Below are 26,991 nucleotides of genomic sequence, written 5' to 3'. Positions count from 1 at the left end.
CTCAGCCCAGCAGAGTTGAGGAAATTGTCAGTGTTTTTCCTCGTAAAGGACGCATCAATGAATTGTATACTTGCATATTGCTAAATGCAATGGGATTATGTGGGTATTATTGAGGGTCTAACCGAGTTAGCTACAACTCAGTACTGTGTGAGAAGGACCCTAATTTCAGAACTGAGACTGGCATAAGAGAAAGGCAAAATCAACATACTTTTAAAACTTAACTCATTCAGTGAGGCATCCTTAAAAGGGAGTATTGGTTGACCTTTTCTATTCGTTTACATCGGAAGTGTAAAGAACACTTTCTTGTTGAACTAAATCCATTCTTCTTAATGAAAAAATCATATTTTACTTTGATATTGAATTACCTTCTCTACTTCTGTCTGCAAGGCTTGCGTGGTATTTTTTTAACAGGCAATGGCATTCCTTTGTTTCTAATAGAAATAGTATAGTTTTTTCTTTATTTTTTTTTTTCTTCCACTTTTCAGGTAGCAAAGTCTGGGGGAAGAGTAAACTATGGAAAACAAAGTTAATTATACTGCTGTGGCTACTGTATTTCTGATATAGGTCTATGGGTTACATGTTTTTCTCTTACACATTCTAGTCATTTTGACAATGTCATCCAATGTATATGTTTAAAAATACATTCTGGAAGTAGTTGCCTGAAGTACCAGCTCTTCTTTTTTTATAGTTATTGATTAACAGGGCACATTTTCTCTAGTTAGCGAATGATCTGTTACTCTGCACAGAATGCCTTTTCCAGCTGTCTGTTTTCTGCTGTGGTAGGTATTTGATGTTTGCCAAACACTGTGGCAAAACTTAGTATAGTTACATAAAGTGCAGGCCTGCCTCTCCAGTGTGACTGGTGATCTTAATTATCTCAGTTTCACAGTACCTGATTTGAAACACTTGAAAATGGAGACCAGTTTTAAAGCTGTGTGACTTTTTAAAATTTGGGCTCTTTTTCTATTTTGTCTAAATTGGCAATTGTAATAGCAATTTTTACTACACAAACACATCTTCATAACAATTTTACCAGATACTTTGAACATTGAATTGCATTTAGTCTTAATTGTCATTCAAGGAAAAGAAGATCAGTGCTGTCAAATAGAGGAAACCTTCCTTCTGGATGACATTCAGAAACATTTTGCAGCCCTGTCAGTTAAAAAGTTTCATCCTCTATGCTTACAAATGTGATAAGGTAATAATTTACTAGAACTTATTCCAAAGAAACAAAATTACTGAAGGGAAGAGAAGGGGATCTTATCTTTTAAAATTGCTTAGTGATGTGTAGAAACTCATTCCTGCAATCTGTAAGTTTTTTTCAGGTCACTTACTTATTATGCAGGCATGCTTTTTGCTTCACGAAACTTCTGTTGCCTTGGCATTAGAACATACCAGCTACGAACAGATTTGCTTTCCAGATCCATTAAACTTTCAGCCTCTGCAGTAAGTATTCTTTCAGCTTCATAGACAAAACTATTTAATGCAATATTTTAGAGACACGCTAATTTTGCAGTGTTGCCAATATATATGCATTATTTGTGTTTTCTTTATTTCTTGTTACATTGATCCAAACATTTAATATCAAGAACAAAATAAGATATTTGAATCAGTCAAATATTTAACCACATTAGCATAACAGAATTTGGCAATTATTGCTTTGTGTATCCTTTTCAGTCTTTAAAGTTACATCTAGCACATATCAGGCCAGAAGGATTGCTTAGTTGTTAGGGCACTAGAGCTTGAGATACAGGAGACAGGTTCAATCCCAGCTTTATCACAGACTTTTGGTAAGACAATTAATTTCTTTGTATCTCAGTTTTCCTTTAATGAAATGAGAGTAGCGGTGCTTCTTGATGCTGCAATAACAAGGGGTATATAAGTATCTCAAACTTAACTTTATACAGAATCTTCTCAATTTCCCAGCTTAACTGCTTATGAGATTTTGAAACTTCATTTTAAGTCTTCCAGTTTTGTTGAGAGGAAACAGAGCTTTGCAAACATGGTAGGTGGTTGGAGGTCACACTCTGCCTTGCATATAGAACACTGGAATGTAAATTGTGTTCCCAGGTCAGAACAGTAGTTCATCTAGTCAGCAACTTCGGTCAATCAAGGCACATGTCAGGTCCTTCAAAACAGATGTTCAAACCATTATACTGGACAGTTGTAGCATATTTTGCCCATATGAGCAGTTTACGTTAGCATGCAAGCCGCTTTGAAGGTCAGCTTTGCCTGAGTCAGTTTTCATATGCTGTAAGTATTTGTATTCTGTTTAATGGAGTTGGATATTCTCACTAAATGTGCTGAAATCTAATCCTGTTTTTTTTTTAATTTTTTTAAGAGCTTGGCTTTAGTTGTAGCTTTTGACATTGAATTCTACAATTTAGTTATGCACCATGTAGAAGTATTTGCTTCTATCATTATTAAACATATTGCCATTCAATGTAATCACAAGTTTCTTTATATTAGGAAGAAAGATAAATACAAGCAGCACCTGACTTTCTATCAGGTGCTTTCCCTGATAGAAAGTGTTAGGGAAGGCAGGAGGTCAGAGCTAGAACTTGATGAGGACATACCTCTCTTGCTTAACACCGATCTTAAACTCATGGAAATCCTAGCCCTGCACATAGTAATGGCTTGAAGATTATCAACTGATGACATAACTGGGCTAAAAGAAAAAAGAGTCTTAAGAATTCTCATGACATTCTGGAAGAAAGAATGCTACTTAAAGTATAATTTTAAAATGCCAGTTAATTGGTTGGCTTTCTCAAAGTAATAAGGTGGACCTGAACCCCACTGTAAGCTGAATCTGTGGAAACCTGAAAACTAATGCAGGTCCAGCTATTCTCTTTTAAAAATAGTTTCAAGGCACAAGAAAAAATAAATAGGAAGACTTGAATCATTAAATATTTAAACTTAAAATAGTATGAGAGCTGTAAGGTGAAGGCTTATTTTAGTTGTCAATACATTTTTAGCTAGGGAAGGTTACATAATGCAGTTAAGATTTACATTATAGTTAATTATAAAAGTCCTGCAGTTGATAAGCCTTTAGTTTTTAGCAAATTGAAACAATTTCAAGAAGAGCTGGTCAAAGGAACAAATTTACCCATGGCAGCGTTCAGAAGTCACATTATTAACTGCAAAGATTCAAGGTGAGACTTCTTACTCCTTGCCGTACAAGAAATACTCTAGCATGTGAAAAAAGATGTGTGTGTGTGTCTCAATCTAAGAAACCCGTGTTACTTGTATTTATATAATACAGCCAAACATTAATCATATTTATCAAGACATACACTGTAAAATTGGATTAATCTTCTAAACCATATGTGTGTTTTTAAATAGATGCAGTACAGATTACCTGGTCAGAACTCCCTCTTAACCCCCTTTGTTCTATGTCAAGAAGTACAACTTCACCTGTCTAGTTATCTTAATGGTTTTCTTCCTCAGAACAAATAAAAGGTGTCCTGTGCTTGATTCCTCTGATGTTTGTGTCTCACAGATGAGGTCAGAATCAGATCTGTAAAGACATATGAGCAGAGAAGTATCTGTTTAATTTTATACCTTCCCATTCTTCACATCATTATGTATATGGTAGCTTCATAACTGTGAAGCTTCATTACTGTGAACAGACTGAGTGCAAACATGTGCCTGCATATTTCTACTATGAGTCATTCCCATTGACTCAGAGTTGAAACTTGGAGTCTAATGGTAATGCAGGTATTTTCTTCTCTGAGTATGGTAGCTAGATGATGGGTTTTTAATCTTTCAGACAGTAACAATAGCTAACAGTGGTAAAAGTCACTAAAATCAGTAGTTTGACTCAAAGAAACAGGAGTGGCTGGAGTACTGAGGGACTATGTAATCCCTATGTAATTTTTTTCCAGTATCAAGCTGGTTTACAAAGACAGAAATCTGCTTGCACTTTTTTTGTTTGCACATAGAAATTAATCTCCCTCCCCCAACTTTCCTTTCTCTTTTTAGCTTAAAAATACCACAGCTCTCAATAAGTTTTTATCTGCTTTTATAGAGAGTGCTCACTGAAATTCTGTTCTAAAGCAGTTTTCCAAGACCTTAACTGAAGGTCTGAATATACAGCAAAAACATGTTCTGATGTGGTTTTGCTGTGCTGTAAGTAAATACTTTAAAGTTTTAAAAGTCTGAATGAAAATAGGAAATGTCTTTGCTATTTTCCTCTTACCCATCAATTTAACAAATAAAATTACATTGAAAATGCCTGCTTTCCAAATTGGATTGAGCAGGAATTGGGCTAGAAATAACACAGTATTTAAGTTGTGTATCATAGAAAAGAAGAAGAATGTATGTACCCTATTTTTTTCTTTTTAGGTCATCTTTTAAAGTTATGGAGCTAAATTATGCCCCTGCTCCATCCTTGCTGAAAGTTCAGTGGCTTTAGATAATGATGAATGTGAATTTAGGACATTTTTGTGTATTTTCTTGTTAGTCTGAATTCTAGCTATTATAGAAACTTTAATGAAAGAACATGTCTATAATTTTGTGTAACTAGTGAATTCAGCTGGCAATGGTATATTTGAGAAAGCATGAAGGAGGGTTTGTCATGCAGAATCCAACAATATAGTACGTTGTCTTTCTTAACAAAACCCTTCTGTCTGTCTATTTTGGTCTTGCAGACAATGGCCTTCAGACACAAGAACACAAGACGAATTGAAGGCCTTGATAGCAACGTGTGGTAAGTAAAAAGAAAATACCTGCAAATTTCAGAAAATGTCTTTGGCTCATATATTTTCTTTCCAAATTGATAATTACTGCCAATAAGAACATACATAGCACTTGTTATCTCTGCTGAAATATATTTGGCACCTGCTTAGAAGCAGTGAACCAAATTCTATTAAAGGTGTGAATTAATTCTTATTTTTGAGCTTTAAATATTAGGCTTTAGCTTCTCTTCATCTAGTAAACCACGTAAGACAAGTATAACTCTTGGGCATGGTAGTATATCTGGCTTTCAAATGTAAATGTTAATTTTGCTGAGTAATGTATTTTAGTTACCCTTGATTTGTGTTTACCGAATGAGTCAGATTTCTTTTTAAAGCCATTATACTCGTCTATAATTTAGCTCATTATTTTTAATACACTTTTTTTCTAGGTATTAAATTGGTCTTAAAGCAATATTGCCATCAATGGTAAATATGAGATTTTGTTAGCTGGTGAAAACACTATTTTGGGCTTACATTAGTTGTATGTATATATGTGTGTATATGTATACACAAGGTGTTTTGTTCATCCAGTCTCAAACTCATTTTTAGCAATTTGTATTCATTTTTGACAGAACTGTAATGCTATGTGGGTTCTTTTGGTTTTGTTTTGTGTTGTTTTGTTTTGGTTTGGTTTGTTTTTTTTTAAATCTTGTTAACATTTGGGTAGGGAGGAAAGGGTAAAATGCAAAGCTTACCTGTGAAGGGAGGAAAAAAATTATTCAAGAATCCTAACATTTGTATCTGGCAGGCTACTAGGAACAGTTAATGAACAGCCTGAAACAGTCTGTTGCCTAAAATTACAAAGAAAAATTTACAGCACTCTGAGGTGACTGGATAGTTTAAATGACACCTTCACTTGACAGAATCTAGCCTTTAAATCATTTAATGTGCGTGTTCTAGTTGGGTCTACTTCATTTTGCAGAGAGGGTAGTGTTGAATTTCTGCCCATATCCAGAGTTACTGTCTGTTTGTGCGTGTGCACGTCTGAGCACAGTTCTGCTGGCAAAAAAGTTATTCTGTGGATGCAGAAAGTCAACCTTTTATTGGGTTCCCTCTGACTTCTGTGGTTACTTACCATTGTCCCAGCCCCCAGCTCTCTGTGTGAGCACTCTACTTAAACCTGTTTCCACTGCTGTGAATTTGGCAAAGTGAATCACTTTTTTTTTGCCTTTTAATGCTGATGAAGGAAAAGTTAGTTTTATCTAGTATGTTAACTTTAAGATTCTTTTTTTCCTTTAGGGTTGAATTTACAAAAGTGGCAGCAGATCCCTCAATTGTTAATCTTGGTCAAGGCCTTCCTGATATATCCCCTCCCAGCTATGTTAAAGAAGAGCTGGCAAAGGCAGCAGCAGTTGACAGACTGAACCAGTACACACGAGGCTTTGTAAGTACTGTGGAACTTGAGGGCCCGAGTTCAGTGGAGAACATTCCACAGGGAAAACAAATTGACTTTGCTTTAAATTGGTTTTATCTGTAGGTCATACTGTTATGTCCCAAATTAAGTTGATGTAGTAGCCTTATCTGTTACTAATGAACATCCTCTGTGTAGGCTTCTTCAAGGCAGAATCCTTCAGCAGGAGCAAAATGGTAGAGCACATCTTGAATAGACTGTCTTTGAAGAGTCAATTCACAGTTTAAAGAGTGTAAATTATACACTTAGCTCTGATTTTGGTCAGCGTAAACATGAATCAGATAGGATAATGGTAGAATGAGAAAGAAATACTTTATACCACTTGAGAGAGCACATCTAGGATCAAGAAAAGATTCACCTATAACATATAGTAGATTTCAGCAGAGATTAGGAAGTGATGAAAACAGTAAGTTTTTGCCCCTGGAAGATAGTCACTACCCATTCTGTAAGTTGGCTTGTAGAGTTTATGTTTTGAGCTGGGTGTGAGTGTGTGGCATTTATCATTGTCCAAGGCAGGACATTTAAGTGGACTATTACTGTTTTAGTATGACCGCTTCCTTGTTGGTTTGTCTTTCTTTTATTTTGTGGTAAAGATAAACCATATTGCCCAACTGAGAATCATGTGTTAGGATTGCTACAAGACCCTAAGGAGTCTGTCTAATGTTTTTCTAAATGACTATGTTATGCAAGAGTGATAGAAAAACATTGTATAGACAGGTAGGCCAGCAACTGTGTTGGTAGTTGCTGCATCATTGTGTATATATTCCAACATAACTTTTTGCCTATTCTCTGAGAATCTGCATGCATTAAACTGATGGGGAGCAGCAGTGGCTGGCAGCTCCCCAGAGCACAAGCTAGCACAGCGAGGAGGGTGGAGACCGCATCAGCCAGGGCCCACTCCCACAGTACCTGAGCAAGGCAGGCCCAGAGATGGTGGCTGAGGTAAGCTCAGGTCACCAGGCAAGCTTGTGGTGGTGAGGTGGACCTGATGTCAAGCCAGGAAGTCAATCCACAGGTCAGGCCCGGCAATGCTAACCATGGTCAGACACAACCCAGTTATCACTGGGCAGGTCCAGGGTGACGTAGCAGGTCTAAGGTCAAGCCACAAAATCAGTCCACAAGTAGGGGCTAGGTTCAACAGGGTCTATGGCCAGGTACAGGCATGGCCGAAACTGAGTTGCAGACCAGCAATCCTACTGCATAGCACCTATGTGGAGCCCCTGGACCAGGGGCGCAGCTCTGGGTAGAGGCCCCAGGTGAGGCTGGTCGGGGCCATTAAGGTCTATTAGGGCACTCAGGACCCTGGCAAGAACAGAAAGAAAAAAAAAAAAATCCCCAGTGACTGTATCTCAGTCCATCCGTCTGGGTAATTTTGTTTAATCAGGTTTAGCTATGTGCAAAGAATCTCTGCAAGTGTGAGATAGAGAGAGATAAAAACTCTCTATATAAACTTGAAAGTATAAAGCAATTCTTTTGTGTTAGAAACACGCACAAAAGATGGCTGGGATTTAGTGAACTTCTGGGCTAAGCATTAGTATGTTCATCACCCACAATAAGGTACCTGAAAAGTCTTTGCTCACCAGGCAGACAAGGTTTTGGAGGAGCCTTGGCACAGGGGGAAAGGTTGCAGAGAGAATGGGCTACAGTCTACCTTCTGACAAATACTCACGGACTGATTCTCTAAAACGATTTGCAAATCAAGCATAAAGATAATTTTTCCAATGCATGCAATTATTCAATATTTACTTCTGTCATTTGGTTCTTTATTTCCAAATAGTTTGATAATTCCCATGATAATTATGAATGTTTGCAGATATATTATACTGTGGATAGTAATTAAAGAGGAATTTTTACCAATATTCCCATATTCAGCCTTTGCACTTCCTCTACAAACTTCTGCACTTCTGTGGTTTTTGAGCAGAAGTATTTGTGGTAGCAAATATGGGAGGGTTGAGTATGAATGATGCACACCCATATAATAATTGAGACATTGTCTCAGCTTTCTGTGTGCTTGGACCTCTCATTGACTGCAGGGCTATGGCCTGTAGAGTGGCCTAATGTGACTTGCAGCATTCCTGTGTAGCTGACACACTCATGGCAAGAAATGGCTGTCATTTGAATCAACAATGACTTGTAAGCCTTAATTTATGGTAATGTTTTTGTTTACAGAACGGTTCATGATTTTATGCCTTGAGTGTGGAGGTACAATGTTCAATATTGTAGAGAAGGATTTTTGTTATATAGCTGTGTTTTCTCAAGGAGCTGTTTTCTATTTCTACCAAGTATCCAAAAAGAAGAAAGACTTTCACAGCAGGAAACCTGTAGTCTTCCTGAGTAAACAGAATTGTGCCTTCTTATTTCCATATTATATATGATCTTTGTTGCATGTTTGTTTTCTTGTTCTTTGCACATTTTGAGAAGAGTATGTTAACCGCCATGTTCCTGTAGGGGACACAAATGGTGAATGGTTCTCTGAGATTTGGGATATGACTATATAAATCATCATTCTGATCACAAGTGCTGTTTATCAGCACTGTAAACAGATTCCCCTTGCACCAAATAATTTTAGTTGAACGATAAGGAAGGAAACAGAAGGAGCTTCAGACAGAAATATGGGCAGGTGGGAAAGAGACTCTAAAGGAGGTGAGGATGAATTGGTGTCAGAGTATTCCCTTCTCTCCTCCTGTCTCGTGTCCTAGCTCTCCTATAGGCTACCTGGAGCTAGCCTGAGATGTGATAAGAAGATAGAAATTAAAAAGCATCAGATATACAAAAAGAATTTCCTAGTACATACAAATAAGTTGAAACCACTTTTCTTCCCTAATGTGCTACCTGTTAACAGCCATTAACACTGAGGGCTCATCTTGTATTTTTCTATTTCACAATGTATTATTTTGATATATGTGGAAAAAACCCAAACATAGGCTTTGTACATTGTCAGGAACACACCAATCAGTTGCATGTTTGCTTTGAACAGGGACATCTGCCGCTAGTGAAAGCCTTGTCTCAAGTGTATGAGAGAGTTTGTGGAAGAAAGATTGATCCTCTCACAGATATCCTGGTGACCGTGGGAGCTTATGGATCTCTCTTTAGTACAATACAGGCATTAATTGAAGAGGGAGATGAAGTAAGTTTTTATTTGAAATATTCATGCATACTCACTGAAATGAGAATTTGCCTGTTTTTTATTTGTCCGTTTTTAAAGATAAGTTAATGTTGGGACTTCTTTCTGATCTTCCTTAATTTGATTTGTTACAGTTGCACATCTGACTTGGTTTCAGAAGCTGTGATTAGGAGACTATCCTTTGGATATCTTCCTATCATTCACCAACTTACAAACCCCTTTTTTTCACACTTACAGTACCTGTAGCAGTTTCTTTATCACTATTACTGTTAGGTGACACAATGCACACTGATTTCTTATTTGAGAAAACTTGTGGGCTGTTGTGTGCAACAGAAGACTAAGGGTGGCGCAAAGTGTTGATGGTGTTTGAGTAACCATTATCAAGATCTGTTTTGGGCTGTTGCATGGTAGCAGCATAGGTAGCAGAAAAGTCCTTTAAAGAAAGGATTGTTAGTTTACTGTGCTAGCTGTGATGATTCATCCCTTCACTACTGATGTCTGCCTTTTTGACAGTGATACTAAAAGTAATTTTGGGGGGATATTTTTATCTGTAGTGGACAAGAACTTTTTGTGTTGTCATGCATTTTGCTTTCAGTGTTTTGTTGGTTTCGCTTGTATAATGTATTCTTATCTGTATCTTTTCTTCCTTTTCTGTTGGGGTTTGTTTGTTTGTTTGTTTTCCTATTATCTAGCCTCTATGCAATTTTCCTTGAATTTGTCCTCTTTTTCTACTTGAAAATTTTCTTCTGATAAAATTTGAAGACTTAAGCCGTTTTTCTGAGATTTCTAGATACTTGGAAATCCTGGACAGAATTAGGGCAGCTGTGCTGTGGTTCGACAATTTGCTGTTGCTATCTCCCATCTTTGCATCTTTGCCTTGCACCTTCAAATCTGTGTGCAGGAGACAAACATTCCTAATATTATATCTTAATAGTTGTAATGTGTAACTATAGAAGAAGAGCCTGTGTGGGTTGTCAAAAATGAGTAGTGCTTATCACACTTAGACTGTTGTTGCAGTATGTGACTGTTGCATTGTTATATGATGCTCTAAAAGGAGGAATATTCTGCAATGTTAGATCAGGATGGAGTGCCAGAAACATTATCAAATTATACCACTAAAGTAAATCTGGAAATATGATAGTATCATGCATGGTAAATTCTGTTTCTGATACTGATGATTGTAATTTCAGGTAATAATAATAGAGCCATTTTATGACTGTTATGAACCAATGGTAAAGATGGCGGGTGCAAAGCCTGTTTTTATCCCACTGAGATATGTGAGTAGCTTTTTAAAAATTATTTGTCATATAAAGTGTCTCATCCATATTCAGTACAATTTGATGAACATCTTCTACGTGATGCTTTTCTGTATAGTTTTTCATAATATCCAATTATATAAAAATTAGATAGATTGCTATAGTGTAAGTCTGAGGCAATGATAATCCAAAGCAGATAGAATATTTTATTAGTGTTGTAGAAGGTGGGACAATGTTTCTCGTTTACTTTAATTTGTGCATTCTGAAAGCTGATAAAAATTACTTTTTCAGAAGTCATCAGAGAATGTTTTCAGTGCAAAATAAGGGAAGGAGGATCACATTTCAGTGCAATTTCTGTATCTGCTGGTTTTCAAAAGATTTGTTTTGTGATCCTTTCAGCAGCTCCTACAATGACAGAATATAATTTCTTTTCCAAAATCTGCTTACTAAATAAGGAGCGATTATGCAGTAGACATATTTGCTATACATATGAGAATTACTGTTTCCTTTATTGGTAAAAAGGAATAAATTTGGTATGGGTGAATTTTCAAATTGGTACAGCTGGCATTATGCTGGCAGCTTGCAAGGATTATTCTGGATGCAAAGTATTGATCCTGTTACCATTGCCTTGGGTGCCTGGCAGCCTTTCATGGGGAGGGCTTAGGGGCTCTTTAGGCAGGACTGTTGCATGAACACCATGAAATCAGAACAACGCGGAGGGACAAAACCTCCAGGACTGCAGTGGGAGCTGGTGAGACTGTTCCTCTGGGTGCCCTCCTTCTAGGGACATTTTGAATGATGGGGTTCCTCCAAATATTTTCTGTTTCACACCCTTGTTTTTGGTCTGGCCCTCTCCCAGTAATCTGCAGGTGTCAGAAAGCTAGTGAGGCCATGCTCTTTGTTCTCTGTAGCAACTGGCCCAAACTTCTGTTGTTCTTGTGTAATACCACAGCAACTCCAGAGCCTCAGTGGTGCAGATTTTTTACTGTTTGGCCGTTTTCATATCGACAAGGAGGAGGAAAAGACCTTGAATCTCTCTCCTGTGGTGCTCAATCTTTCCAGCCAAGCATGCACACACTTGTTCTAGTGTCTGGGAAGGCTATAAACTCTCCTGTCATGTGACTGCACTTCCTGAATTACACACTGTTACAATCAGCATGTGTGTAACCAGATCCTGGAAAGGAGTTCTGGGGAGGCTTTCAGACAGACAGTAGCCAAGAGAGGACAGCCACTGTCATAATAACTTACCTTGCTCTTAGCCACCCTGCCTGTTCCTAGAAGTGCCTTCTCCCAGGAGAGCAGAACAGATTGGATAGGTTGTCAAGTATGGTTATGAAAGTGTCTGAGGATGGTAAGTTGGACATCTCTGTTTAGGCTGTAATATGTTGTATTCAAGTAATGCATAAATTTATTGTTGGGGGTTTTTTGTATTTTGTTGGTTTTTTTTTTAGAAAAATTATGGAAACTCTCCCTCTAGTGCTGATTGGGTCTTAGATCCTGCTGAACTTGCAAATAAATTTAATTCCAAAACAAAAGCAATTATTCTGAATACCCCGCACAACCCCATAGGCAAGGTAAGAGTCCTGCTTTAACATTACCGTAATTTCAGAGTATGCCTTAAATACTATGATTAATGCATTGTCCCTACTTTCTTGTATCCCAGGTGTTTACCAGAGAAGAGCTCCAAGTCATAGCTGATCTCTGTATTAAACATGATACCCTGTGCATCAGTGATGAGGTGTATGAATGGCTGGTGTATAAAGGAAAGAAACACATTAAAATAGGTACTGATTTTTTGTGGCATCTCAGAAGTGGTTGTGGAAAGATGTAAACGTTCCTCTCGGAGATAATGGTTGCTGGAAGGAGCTCAAACTTCAAGCTTTGACTATTATACAATATTTAGACTCTAAGGAAGAGAGCCCCTCCCTTTTCTGAAAAATATTTTGAAGAATAATTTCCAGATAGGATTTCCAAAAGCCCTTAAGTGACTTTGGAGCAGATATCCATAGAAACCAGTGGGACTGATGTTCATAAATTAGTTATGATCATCTGAATATCCCATCCTTATTCAGTTACTTTGTTGGCCATGACAAGTATAACAGCTGTTCCTGTATGTATATTGGACTGTGCTTTGCTGAAGAGCTAATAGAAGGAACAGGGATTAAAACTTCCTTCTCAAAGCATCATAGAGATAATCAGTGAGGGAAATGCATAATGAGGAACACAATTATTTTTGCTCCACTACCTGTAAAAAGAAAAAAAAAAGAGCATAAAGGTTAGTGTGGAGATAGTGCATGAACACTGTCCCTCCAAAGTGCAGAGACAGTGTTAAATAATGGACATTCAATTCAATGAAGTAAGTCACTGCACAGGCAGTGTGAAAGCATGCTAAAGTCTTCAGGCAGTATGGCTACAGGGGTAAAGCACCATTACAAGAACAAACCAGAAAACCAAATATGATGTTATGTCCCTGTACCTCTGTTTTATTTCTTAATCCAAGTTTCACTGAAGTTAGCGGAACCCTCCCACTGTCTCAGAACAAGTGAATCTAGTGCAAGTTACTGAACTCCTTCTGCAATCCTATAATTCTACAGCTAAGCATTTATGTAAAAGTTTCTAATGTGGTGGTCTTGTTTTGGATCTGCTGACGTGTTTGAGCTAGCTAAAGTCCAAAATTTCCTTCTTATATGTACAGAGGTTTTGTTTCTAATGGTGGCAACTTGCACGAACTTTCTGTTATGAGGTACTTATTGTCATAATGAAGGCACATATTGGTCATATGCAACAGAGGCATCTAGTTGAGATTAAACAGTGAAATCAAGAGACAAATATAACTTAGACTTAGCATTTTTCCTGGCTTTACCACTGGTTGAATGTTGAATAACTTTGCTTCTGTGCTTCAATTCCATATATGTAGAGTGGCAATAAGAGAACCTTTCCATTAGTGGGGGCTACATCATTGTAAAAACTTAATCTTATAAATAATAAAAAGGAAATTTTATCTAAATAACCTTGCAATACTTATTAGCTCAGCTACACAGTTGCTGATCATACAGCTGCAGTACATTGATTGTATTGGCCATGCATAGGCCATGAGTCTGTTTTGAAAGTGGCCTAATTTCATGGCTGTTGTGGTGCCTTAATAGTGATACCTCCTCAAAGACCTTCAAACATGGGAGAAGGGGAACATCACACATTGGTGTGACAGTAATCCAAGTCAGTTTATCCTAACAAGGTACTTACAGTAACTGATCATGTGTGGCTTATCATGACTCAGTTGCAAAGTAAAGTGAGTTAAATTAAAGCTTTCTTTATGGGCTTAGCAGGTGGTTCATGCAAATAGCTGTCCTCAGAACCAAAACCTCTGTGGGTGGTGTAAGGTAATCAATTTTCCTTTGCGATGGCAGCAGGTCTGAACACTCATGTTGTCAGTTACACTTTGTCTTTGTGGACAGGTGGTGAATTCTTAAGGCATAGTAACTCTGGTTTTTGTTAGTATCAGTATTGTCATTTTAATGCTTCAAACCAAAATATTTCCAGTTGAACAAAAGGCATTCTGTAGTTTAGCATAAAATGTAAAAATACCTTGCAATGATAATGCAAGTTAAAGCCTGGACAGTTAGTCAGCTAAGTTTAGGTACATATTCTCTAACAGATCCCATGATACCATCTTTAACTTTAGTGTTAAAATGACTATAAAATCTTCAAGGTAACACTGTAACCAGTAACATTATTTTAGTAAAAGAAACAAGATCTGCTCTTTTTAACTTAAGTTTCTTAGATTTTTTTTTTTAAGTCTACAAAAGATATTACAAGAAAAAAAGAATATGTTATTTCACTATTTAAAAAGTCTTGTGTTTCTATATTAACATCTACATATTCCATCAAATGCAGTGACACTTTTTTTGTGAGAGATGCAAAATGGATATTGCAGCAATTTACACGGCCTGATGGTAGTTTCTTAATAAAATTCAACAGGGATTGCTAGCCACAGATCATAAAATTAGTACAGTCTTTGTGCTGCCACTGAAGCAGTTTTCTGTAGTGTAGAGCACTTCATCATGTTTCTCATCATTATCTGACTTCCGTAAAACCGTGGACCGCCTCTAAGTAATGATTAGGGTTGCACTGGCAGATTTAGAGATTGCATCTCATAACTGAGGATTCTGAACAAGCCTCTCAACAAGCTGAGTGCCATCCCAGGTAACAGGCTTATTATATGTGTTAGTTTGCAGTTCATTAGTTTTTAAATTGTGGTCAGACTTGGTTATGGTGTCATATAATGATGTTGCCATATGGCACAGAGGAATTTCCTTCTCTATTTAAAACTTGGTGCTTGTAAAAGCAATGTAAAAGCTTCTTCCCCTGTGCCCTTTTGCTGCTGCTATTGTTTGAAATGCTGTTACATTCCATCTCCAAGGTCGAATTCCTGTGACTGTGGCAAAACAGTCTCACTAGAGGGCATTAGCTTTGAAATTCAATTCTTTTTGCAGTCTGAGAGCGCTAGTTTGGTTGCCTTTAGGAAGTGATCTATACTCTTGACCTAGCTAGCTAGAAGATGCATCTGTTCAAACTGCCTTTTTGTTTTCAAGGTCACAGAGCAGTTAAGTGAATATGGGTGGGCTAATAGGAATATGAGTTTCTTTCCTGCTGTTTTGTTTCTCGTCTTGGCAAGTGTGCTCAAAAAAATACATGTTTTCAAATAACTGCAAAGACTTACACCATGTCTAATGCAGATAACTGCTGCAAAAACTTCCTTATGAAATTCAGTGGTTTTATTTGGAAAATCTTTGTTTGTTGGTCTCCCTAGAGAGGGGATTTAACAATTGACAGATTCATTGGTAGTGGTTCTAGTGTACAAATAAGGTGGAGCTGGATGCTGTTGACCACTGCAATTGCAGTAGTAGTATGACCTTGTCTAACTTTGTCTCAGACTTACATGTGTCTTGATTTATCTGTTTATGTTGAGAATTAATTAAGTTTAAGAGTCCAAATAGAGCTCCCCTGAAGCAGTGTACAGAAAAAAAATTTACAAACTATAGGAAGAGACCTTTGCTCTGTCATCTCCTTGGAAAGGAAACAAAGGATTTTGGTCTCCTACCAGATATAAATACAGAAACAGAGATAGACCTCTGTGCATCCCTTAATCCTTGCAGACATCCTTAGCTAGCTGCTATTGTCAGTCAGTCCCAGGCCTGTTCAATTTATATAACAAAACATTATTTATTTACTTAGTCCACTAGTTTTCTGATTCTTAACGGTGTTTGGTTCTGGCTTAGAAGTCTTAGTAATTCTTTTCTTTTTCTGATGTCTAGCCCAGCCAGTTACACTGAACTGGGCAATTCTATTAAAATGGCTTGCAGTGCCTGAGTTAATGTTGTATATGGTGCTATTATCAGGCACCAGAAATAATGCTGTCTTGAGATGAATGGGTAGTCACTTCTTAGATCATATCTTTCTTATGAATATGCATTTTAGCTGAGGATAACTAACATGTAGTTTTCACAAACTGTGCCTCTCTCTGCCTGTTCTTTCTCCTTTCATTAGACCTTACCTTCTTTTCATGCCAAAAGGCATTGGCCCATATATCTGTTCTCATTTCTTACAATTGCTATAATTTTAGAATATTCTTATTGCTTGCTTAATATGCTGCAATGATGTATCAACATACAGCTCTGAGCTATGGGCAGTACAGTTTTTCTAACTACGTGGAATTATGTGAGTGCACCTGTACCCAATTAATTTTATTTTCTATACAGCTACGTTGCCAGGTATGTGGGAAAGAACAATAACTATAGGAAGTGCTGGAAAAACATACAGTGTAACTGGCTGGAAGGTAAGAAGAATCAATATAAAAGAGTTCAGTTATATAAATAACAGAATGCATTTATTACACTAAAAAAGCCTCTGTTTTTATGACCTGTCTTTTGAAAGCTTCTGGCAAACCTGTGTGTTTCCAAAACATGAAGATAGCATTCAATTGGAGCAATTACCTATCTTGAACACCCATGTTTTAATTCTTGTCTCTTGATTAATATGCTCTTGTGAGAAAACAATACTAAAAAAATAAACACAGTATGATTTGTTCAAAGCCAGTCAAGATTCTTGAAGGAAAACATGTATACCATATTTTAACTCTCCAGTTTTGTGGTGATATTTTCAGATTGTGATAATGGTATGTTTTGGAATGGCTTATTTCTGTAAAATATTTAATGATAATATTTTTCTTGATGTTAAAATGCATATCAGAAAGTAAACAAAAATATTTAACCATTTGGCAACTAAATTCCTTCTTCTTCACCACCTGTGTTCAAACTGAACCATGACATATATGATTCAGTAGTGAACTTTTGTTTTATGCTTAAACCACCTTTGACACAGGAGCTTATGAGATGGAAAGAGTCTAAAACAATTAGGAATAGCATTCCTAATAAATGCTCAGTTTGTTTTCTAACCCTTGTTATATGAAGAGTTGAAAGTCTGCTCAGTACCCTATGAGAGATAGGGATAAATGAAACTATAACTGATGTCTCAAATCTAGACTTTTTTTAATGGCATCATTCAGCAACCTTTGTGTAAACCAACTCTTTTCTTAATTCTTTATCAAAACAAATTCACTACCAATTCTTAAAACAGAAAAACTTGAGATATTGACTAACAGCTAATTTTAATTCTTTGTTAATTTTTAGTACCACTGCTATAAGTATAACATATGCATGCTTTCTTCCCTTAGCTTGGTTGGTCTATTGGCCCTGAGAACCTGATTAAGCATTTGCAAGTTGTCCACCAAAATACACTGTATACTTGCTCAACTCCATTACAGGTAGGTATAGATGGGGCAGAGGAGGTTATTTTCTGGTGTAACAAAACTGTAGGCCTCACTGTAATAAAACAGTAGTCACAACAATGAATTTTTAGTTGTCAAAATATATATTCTGGGGTGCAAGAAGAGGAGACAAATTTGATCATCTCACCACATATTTAAAAAAAAAAAAATCACAATCTTGCAGATTCTTTCTTCTTTCACCTACAAACTGCTGCTTCTTGCATAAAACATGACAATCTTAGTTTCCTAGCAAATACAAATAAAAGTTGTTGCAATAAGGTCTTGTTTTGCTAAGCGTTATCTCTGTCTACTAGTTTCTAGTATTCTGTGATACATTATTATCAGTAATTTAAACTTAGCTTCAATTCAGATTGTAAACCTTTGTGTCAAGGACTATGACTTCTGTATATGACTAGTGCCTAGCAAATAATTGGGTGCTTTGGGTGTTGCCACAGCACAAAGTAACAAACAAATTACACACTTGGACATAGCTTGTGTAATTTGTGTATGCTGATTTGCTTAATAAGGGCCAGAACCGAAGAAAAATCCACGTGATTTCAGTAGGAAGTATGTGTGTCTGTGAATTTACGGAGTGTCCATGAGTACTTTGAAAATTGCTTATGTTTCTAGGAGGCTTTGGCACAAGCATTTTGGATAGACTATAAACGCATGGATGACCCAGACTGCTATTTTTACTCACTGTCTCGAGAGCTGGAAAGCAAGCGTGATCGGATGGCTCAGCTACTTCAAGAAAGTGGACTAAAGCCTGTCATTCCAGATGGAGGATACTTTATGATTGTCGATGTTTCTACATTAAGTTAGTATAAAGTTTATTAAAAAGGGTGTCGAAAGCAAATATAGTTAATCTGAAAATGCAACTTTCATTTTAAACTATTTTCTCATTTCCTGTTCGCGTAACGTTGTCAGAAGTACTAACTGGCACTGAAATTTTGTCTTTGACCTTAGCCTGGGAGGTAGATTTTATAAGCTTCAGCAAAGCCTTTGTTTGTGATCCTAACTACTGTCCGTGTTTTACAAAGCTTTGACAAGGTTTTAAGGAGGATAAAAGAGGTGGATAAAAATTTCTATTTTCAAAAGGTCTATGATGATGAAAAAGTTTGAGAGCCAAGCACCCAGTTTAATATCCTGAGTTCATACCATTTGTACTTTCCCCTTTCTGTTTTTTTTTGTTTGTTTTTCTTATTCCGAAGTCATACCCTGAAGGCTTTTTGAGGCATTCTGATTTCCAAACACTGTAAAATGCTACCCAAATTTACAAAGCCTTTTGGAAATTCAGGTTGTGGTAACTTTGGAGGAAGAATTCCCACAGGGGAGCATTTTCTAGTTCCACATTTTTTACTACCTGGTCCTAATGACGCTTGTCATTCACACAGAAATGTTTAAACACAGCTGGACCTCGCAGTGCCACCATGTTTCAGAAAGTTTTAGATACCCCGGTTTCACAGATTAGAAAACTGCAGTTGCAGTGTTTATTACTGTCCATGCAATAAATATACTCTTCAGTACCCTTCATTGCCCTGATCTCTCAATAACCCAGACTTGAGGACTTCTTGGAGTACTGCATGGCTTTCTTCCAAGCTACATGTCTGAATTTGCTTTGAATGGAGAGCAAGTGCTCAGGTCAGAATGGAAAGGTTCAATCTGTTGCTGTATTTTCATCGTTACAGTATAATTTTTAAATTACATTTAAAAATAAAAGCATACGTCTTTATTATGAAGTATTAACTATAATGAAGTGCTGTTAATGAATGCCTTCCCAATGGAGTCTAGGAAATCTTATAACACGTTTGTTTTAAATTTAATTGTTTTAGATGTGGATCTCTCTGATGTAGATGAGAAACAACCTTATGATTATAAATTTGTCAAATGGATGATAACATCTAAGGTAAGGTGTCTTAGTCATACTCTAGGTTTAGAAAGGCTTTTCTATTGAAAGCAAGAGCAGTGCAACCGTATTTATTAAGTAATGTATTAGAAATATTCCATTCAAAATATTACTTGGTGTTTATAGTAACTACTGATAATGATGTGGCTAAAATATTGCTAAATATGATGAAAATGTACCTTGTAGGTTTGCGTTATGTCCCAGCACTTTTCTTTCAGTATACTTAAATGCTAGTTGTACAAAAGTACCTTTGAAAAGTACCTAAGTAATTTGAATTTACTTAAGTCTAGCTAGCGCATACAAAACTGAATCTTGTCTTTCCCTCACATGTTGGGAGGGAGAGTTCTGGAAATGGAATAGTAAAATCATCATGCTTAAAACATATTTTTTTTTACATATATAAAATAAGCAAATAATATTTCTGTTTTATGTTTCAGAAGCTGTCAGCAATTCCTCTTTCAGCATTCTGTGGTCCTGAGACAAAAAGGCAGTTTGAAAAATATATACGTTTTTGCTTCATTAAGGTAAATTTGTGTCCTGGGAAGACTTAAGACTCCTAAAAATCAATGCAGTACAGAAATCTGCGAAAGACTGATTGTTACATTTTGCCCAGAATCTCCTGAGTTGGATGGTTTTAGGAACAGAAAGTTAGCTTGGTGTAAAATTCAGCACAAAGTAGGTTCAGCTGTCTTTTTGCTGAGGGGCTTTAAGCCATAAATGTGGTGGCACGGCTAAGGGCAACTAGCAGGAAACAACTGGGTGGGTAGGCCTTTTTTAGCTTACTTGATTGATTTTTAAAAACATACTTGACCAGTGGGGGCAGTGAAAATGAATGACACAGGTACCACTATCAATTAAGGTGAATTCTGTAATCCAGAACAGAGAATAATTGTACAGCAGAGTGGTATACCCCATGCCTATTCAGTTTCCAACAACAAAACCAGTGACCAGGTCACCTTCAAGTTTAGCTCACTTGCCTGAAAATACATAGGGTTTCACATGAGCTCCAATTACAAAAGAAAAAAAGGAAGTTACCTTACATGTTTTTGTGAACTGGCTGACTTTTGCCATTTTGTGAGCACCTCCTTTTCACATATTTTTCCTCCTGTTGAATCTGTTCTTGAAAGAACTGAAAGACTTTGGGGACAGATACATACACTTTTGATAAACTCGCAGCCCTAAGATGTTTCCCAGTTGTTCTGTAACAGAGTCAGCATAATGGAACATGTGCAACTCAACTGTTCTAGTATAAAGATGGGAGCCTTAGCTTGAACCAGTAATGAAGGGGAGTTTCTGCTTGTGTTACTTAGCTCTTTTGATGAGGTATAAAGACTATGATACAAACTAAGCCAGTTAACAACCAGGATGAAACTTGCTGGTTGTAAATGTGGCTTTCCCAGGATAAACAGCACTAATCATGTCAAGTTAAAGACTATTTGTATGACTTACCAGGTTGTAGCCAAGCCATACAGCTGGCCAGTGGATAGATTACCCATATTTAGAGGGATTATGTTTAAGTAGTTCACAGCATAACTTGGTTGCATGGAGATTTAAAAATCCCAACTGTACACATAAAGATTAGGGAACTATGCTAGCATGTCTCTGAGTATAAAGCTGCCAAGTACATCACTTCATAAATGCCAGGCATTTATATAAGAAGTATTGCTTTCATTAGATTTTATAGTATGAATGCTGAGAAAATGTTATATTTTAAATATATCTAATAAATATTTGCAAGGGATCAGCATTGAATTCTTTGTGTAGTCTGGATCTGTAGCTATAACTGTTAATGAAAAGCTGACTGACAGGTATTTACAGGATGCAAGTGAAACTGCCAAATATTGATTTGGGATGATACAATCATGACTGCTGCTCTCTTTTCAAGAACTCCATACTTGCAGTAATAGTGATATTCCTTGTTTTGCAGAAAGACAGCACGCTAGATGCAGCTGAAGTGATCTTGAAGAACTGGAATAAACAGACAGCCTGATTTTTCTTATTAACTCTTCCATCGAGTATAATTATCTAATAGTAGGGTTTTTTTAATTGCAAATTTAAGAACAAATTACTTAATACAGTACAGAGTTAATATGGCATTGTAAATAACTTTGTGCTGCCACCTGCTGAGGAGTCAAAATGATGATTTACTGAAATATGTATAATGCAACTCAGAAGTTATTTTCAGTCTTTTCAAAATCATTTATGTTTTTCCTAAAAAAAAATAATCTATGGGATTCACTTGTTTTAGTGAAAGACAAAAATTTGTAGGACTCTGTGTAAAATAAATAGACGATATAGGAATTTTAAAACTTACAAGAAAGAAGTGGGAGATGTTTTTGGTATGAGGTAGAATAGGAACTAGGGGTGAGACTTACACATTGTGGTTTGTGAAACCCAATAGCCTGCAGTGGAGGAAAATTAAGATATGCCTTATATTAGATAATTGTAGTGCCTTTCTACATACATACCTACCTGCCCTGTCCATGCACAAATTGCATCAGTTTACATAAAGTGATTGAGTTAAATCAATACAGTGTTTTTACTATAGGCAAGACTGAAAAGTGCTAAGTTGCATAATTACTATTTTATTTTCCCACAATAGTCATGTGTGCTGTTCTGAAAGTATTCAGTCCTCAATAAAATTATAAAAGTGGCATCTAGAATAGGAATTCTATTTACTCATTTCTACCTATTTATTTATTACGTGGATGAAACTGCAAAGCAAAATAGAAGACTTTGCTTTAGAGGCTCCATCACAATCGGATGTACAGTGACATAATTAATCCTGTCACCCTTTTTCTTTCCATGTTCACAACAGTGGTGACTTCACACTAAACTTACTTCAAACTCTTTAGATCTAGGGGGACCGTGGGAGATGGGCCTAATATTGTGCTATGGAGCTCAACTAACTTTGTTTCAAGCTCAGTTGATGAAGGACTGTTTGAAAAGAGATCAATATGGAGAATTCCTTTCTAGTTGCCTCCTATTTCAGTTCTCTCTGTGATCTTTTCATCTGTGGATGGTTTTCCCACTAGCAGAAGCAGTCCAGGTAGGTAACCTTTTAAGGCTGTGTGTTATGTTCTCCATGTTGATTCTATATTCTTCCCACAGGCCTTATGGTGGAAAGCCTGAACAAATTCAATAACTAGTTTTGCAAAAATTTTACTCATTCTGTGATCACACAGGTGGAATCTTAACTGAATTCCATCAGACTGTGACCATGGGCCTAAAAAAAAGTATAGAAACTGGACTGTGAGAACAGCTGCTAGGCTTTTTCATTAGTACTTCTTGGTCTTGGGCTTTTGGGAGTCCAGTAACTGGGACTTCTGTAGTCTTTGTAGCTCTCTTGCACTGCCATTCCCTGAATCTCACCAGAAGATGGTTGGCTGGTATTTTTAAGGTGGTGTGTAGTCTTCGTGTAGAAAAATCAATTTAGTAATTAAAATTACTTAACTGAAATTTCAGCATGAATTTCATGTGGAATTTAGTATATTAAATTCCTGGAGGAACTATTTTTTTTAAGATACTAAATTTCTGTGAAATCTACACTATTTTACAAGGAGTTTAAAATCTGTTCATGTAGGTTGCACTGGAGAGCAGTGCTGTTGCAGGAACTAAGAGGGGACTGCAACAGTCTGTTGAGCTGCATGGTAATTTGGGAAAGAATGTAAAATAATCTATTTTAATTGAAAAGTTTTTTTTATAAAATTAAGCAAATTTTTCTAGCATAAATACATGGTAAAAACAGGCTTCTGTGAAATGTTTGCATGATTATGTGAATCAATATTTTCTAATTTCTTAAGCCTCTGAAATGATACAAAATAATAAAATACTTGAATTTTGGTTTCTTGTCCTTGAAACAGGTGCTTCTCAATGCAATTAAACCTTACGCAAGTAATATTATTTTCATCATTGTTATATATAAAAAGTTGTAAAGATAATTGCATCATGCTTCTCTTGAAGTTAACAGCTGCAGAGCACAATTCTCTAAGTATTTTTTAAACCTCTATTTCTAAAATCTAAGATTTCCCTGAGACAGCTGGGTTGTTAGCATGTGAACACATACATAATTGGGTTATGTGGCCTCAAAACAGTAGTAAGATGTTAAGGGTTCTTCCATTGACCTCTCTTTACAACGTTTTCATGCTCTGTTTAAAAAAAAAAAAAAAAAAAGAAAAGGTCACTGCTTCAAATAGACTTGATGTAACATGCTTATATTACTTTCATTGGCAAATGGGACACCCTGTGTAAAATCAGTCTAGAATATGCATGAAGGAAAAATTATTTGCAGGGCTGAAGCAGAAATTAAGAAAACTATAGCAAAATAGTTTTTCCATTGTTACATTTGACTGTTTCAAATATTTCATTAGTATGCTAATAACTCACCTGCTAAAGCACCTAATTTGAGTTGGGGCACACAGGTGGCCAATGTTTAAAGATAGCTCTGCATTGTGTATAGGTGCATACCCTTACTCATGTGTGCTGGTTTGGGCTGGGGTAGAGCTGATTTTCTTTATAGTGGCTAGTATGGGGCTGTGTTTTGGATTTGTGCTGGAAACAGTATTGATAACGCAGGGATGTTTTTATTATTGCTGAGCAGTGCTTACACAGAGTCAGGGCCTTTTCTGCTTCTCACACCGCCCCGCCATTGAGTAGCCTGGTGGTGCACAAAATATTGGGAGGGGACACAGTTGAGACAGCTGATCCCAACTGACCAAAGGGATATTCCATACCATATGACATCATGCTCAGCAATAAAACTGGGGGGGAGGTTGACGGGGCAGGGCGCAGCTTGGGGTCTAGCTAGGCATCGGTCGGTTGGTGGTGAGCAATTTTTTTCATTTGCAGCACTTGTCTTTCTTGGGTTTTATTTTCCTCTCTTTAATTTTTTTCTCTCTTTTCCTTACATTTAAAAATTATTATTATTTCTTTTTAATTATTAAACTGTTTTTATCTCAACCCACAAGTTACTTTTTCACTTTTATCCTTCCAATTCTTTCTCCATCCCACCGGGGTGGGGGAGTGAGTGAGCAGCTGTGTGGTGCTTAGTTGCTGGCTGGGGTTAAACCATGCCCCTGATGTTATAGGAGCCATTGTATTAGACTTGAGTAGTTTAAATTTCTTTTCTCCTATTTTGTCCAGGTGCTGTAGTGTGGTAATCTTTTTGTTTCATCAAATGTCTGAACACATAAATGCAGCACAGAGATGAATTAACATACCAAGCATAATTCAGCTGCTCTGGCTATTTATTGTTTCCTTCATTTGCTCCTTTGAGGCATTTGACTGACATCTGCTGTTTTAACAAAATGACCGTTGGCTAAATCAACAAACTATTACAAAGGACCTTTAGACATACAAGTAAGAACCAGTGACTCGTTTTCACTAATGTACTGTTCATTGTGTTTGCAAAGGCATCTGAATATCCCTTTGCATTATCGTTGAAATGATGCTGGTAATATTAGCGATGTAAGAATTGCAATTTAATTACACATTTTTATTACTGACAGTAGCTAGCATGACATATTCTGGATGAAATTTTAAGAATGTCCAGAATGACCAATTAAGTTTTAAAATAGGATTATTGTTGTAACTACAGTGATGGGAAAGAACAGATACAGTTAGGCACAGCAAGGTGAACTTTCTGTAAGTTATTAAAATGATCTGTTGTTGACAGAGGCTGTTAATAGTGTTATTCCCATCTGCCACATCAACTACTTTTTTTTTCTGCTGCTTGTGGACAAAGCACTTGAAAAATTGCTGCAGACAGGGAATAGAGAAATGCTGAGATATGATCTACTACATTTTTTTGCAAAATTTCTGAAAATTACTGTCCTTCTGTGGTGGAAATTAAACTCTTTCAATTCTAGTTCATGAGAATAGGGTCAGGAGGGACCCGCTGTTGACAGTGACAATCAGCAGAACATCTTTTTCATAGAATGGATTATATGAGAAGCCAAGACAAACGCGGAGAGCTTGATGGGACTGACAGTGCTGATGGGGCACATCTGTTGCAGACACTGCTACATACACATTTCAGAGGTTATGGGGAAACTTAATATAGCATGCTGTATTCACATTGACAGTTACAGTGATTTTTTTTTTCATTACTGTTTCATCTTTTGGGTTTATTGAGCATTTGTGAAAACGTTCGTTGCAAATGGAAAAAGAGAAGCTTTAAATTTATATGTTAGCACCTGTATCTTCTAATAGTTCAGCTTCCTTTTATTCCAAAAGGCATATATATTTTTTTAAATCTAAGGAATGTGTTGGCAAGTTCAAACTAGCTTGTTTTCAACCAGCACACAGCATTTCAGTCAGCAGAAAAGTGTTTAGAACTTGTGTAATAAATGAATTTGACTCAATATTAGCAAGTATTAAGAGAACTTTTCAACCCCACTGAATTTCCTTCTTTGAGCTAGCAAATTGAAAAATACTATTGTTATATAGTGGAGATGTGGTCTTAAGTGGTGTCAGCAGTCCTTTGTATCTGATTAATAGATAGCAAATTTACAACTGTTCAGACACTTCAATACTGATTGTTTTAAAGCATTGACGTAATGGCACTTTCCAAAATCTGTAGACCCTCCCATCCTATTAATCCCTCTATCTATCAGTGAGGAGAGGCTCATATCAAAGGAAGAGGGGTTTTTCCACTGTTTTACAGCTTGTGCTTGAAAACCTGTTGTTGCTGCTCAATAGACAGACTAATTTTGCATATGAATCATCTCTTGGGGAGTTAAGAGTCTGGACTGGAGTCCAGTGCTGGAGGGCTTTAGTTTTGCAGCAGTTTTTGTGGGTCTCTCCTTCTCCTTGGCCTGACATTTGCTGCCAAGGTGGGTGTGAGGGGGACAGATGGAAGGGGAGCTGATGGCATCATGCAGGACCGTGTAGCATAACATGGGAAACCCACACAAACCAGCAGGCGTGTGTGTGTCTGCTTGAGTCCAGCTGAGTGTTTGCGCGTGGCCCGTTTGCCAAGGGCTTCCATGAGTCACAGCTGGGCTGCCTGATACCTGCGGGTCCTGCAGAAGGGCCAAGTTTTTCTCATGGTCAGATCAGCTGAGTGGCAAACTGGCACAGCTGTAGTAGATGTAGTGAGGGGGAACCTAAACGTTTCTTATCTTTTCTTCCCCTTTCTGGGAATTGGTCTCTGCTTGGCCTCAGTTCCAGAGCTAAGAACGTGTTGTGCCCCAGACACTTCTGTGCAAACTCCGTCAGTTTTACTTAAACTCGTTTTCTGTGGTATTTCACCAAACTGTTGGAGTTTGCACAGAAACTGCTGAACCTGAGGGCAGCCCTGCTTCGGCACAGCGAGCTGGCTGCCGGAGGAGCTTCGGCAGGAAGGTCTGTCGGCAGCACACGGCCCTGCTCCTCGTGCTCCTCCGCGGAAGGTTCCAGCTCGGCCTCCGGCAGTGCAGGGCTTTTTAAGCCACAGGGGCTGTCTGAGCCCCCGGCCCCAAGGTACCCTGTGTCGTTGGATTTATTGGAACAAGATTCTGGTCCCTAAGCCGCCTGGGGGCCCAGGCCACAGGCTGGCTCCCTGCTCGCCCGCTGCCCTCGCCCGTCCCTTGGGCGGCGGATCCCTGCCCGCGAGCAGGCCGCAGCCTGGGCCTTCAGCGGTACGCGGGGTCAGCTCCGGGAGCGGCCGGGCGCGATAAACAAACCGCCCCGCTTGACGTGCAGGGCCTAGCTCGCAGGCGCCCGCCGCTTGCCGCCTGTTGTCCCTTCGCGC

General features: G+C 37.5%; 1 protein-coding gene across 3 annotated transcripts; it reads left to right on the top strand.

The window, feature by feature from the left end:
• Positions 1-827: 827 nt before the first annotated feature.
• CCBL2 (cysteine conjugate-beta lyase 2) lies at positions 828-22,913 on the top strand. 3 transcript variants are annotated; one of them, XM_010582599.1, is made up of 13 exons: positions 828-1,446; positions 4,650-4,708; positions 5,976-6,120; positions 9,125-9,274; positions 10,462-10,548; positions 11,979-12,101; positions 12,191-12,311; positions 16,287-16,363; positions 17,261-17,350; positions 17,984-18,170; positions 19,186-19,259; positions 19,700-19,783; positions 21,187-22,913. In XM_010582599.1, the coding sequence occupies exons 1-13, from the start codon at positions 1,348-1,350 to the stop codon at positions 21,247-21,249; spliced, it is 1,359 nt and encodes a 452-aa protein (XP_010580901.1). In that variant the 5' UTR covers positions 828-1,347; the 3' UTR covers positions 21,250-22,913. The 3 variants fall into 3 exon arrangements, with proteins under 3 accessions (XP_010580901.1, XP_010580903.1, XP_010580900.1); XM_010582601.1 differs by having other exon boundaries at positions 19,697-19,783; positions 21,191-22,913; XM_010582598.1 differs by having other exon boundaries at positions 19,697-19,783; positions 21,187-21,475.
• Positions 22,914-26,991: the final 4,078 nt, after the last annotated feature.

The sequence above is a fragment of the Haliaeetus leucocephalus genome, unplaced genomic scaffold (assembly GCF_000737465.1).
Source record: "Haliaeetus leucocephalus isolate CR32 unplaced genomic scaffold, Haliaeetus_leucocephalus-4.0 Scaffold848, whole genome shotgun sequence".
Classification (NCBI taxonomy): domain Eukaryota; kingdom Metazoa; phylum Chordata; class Aves; order Accipitriformes; family Accipitridae; genus Haliaeetus; species Haliaeetus leucocephalus.
The sequence above is the reverse complement of the archived record's forward strand: the minus strand, read 5'-3'. Positions and strand labels throughout refer to the sequence as shown.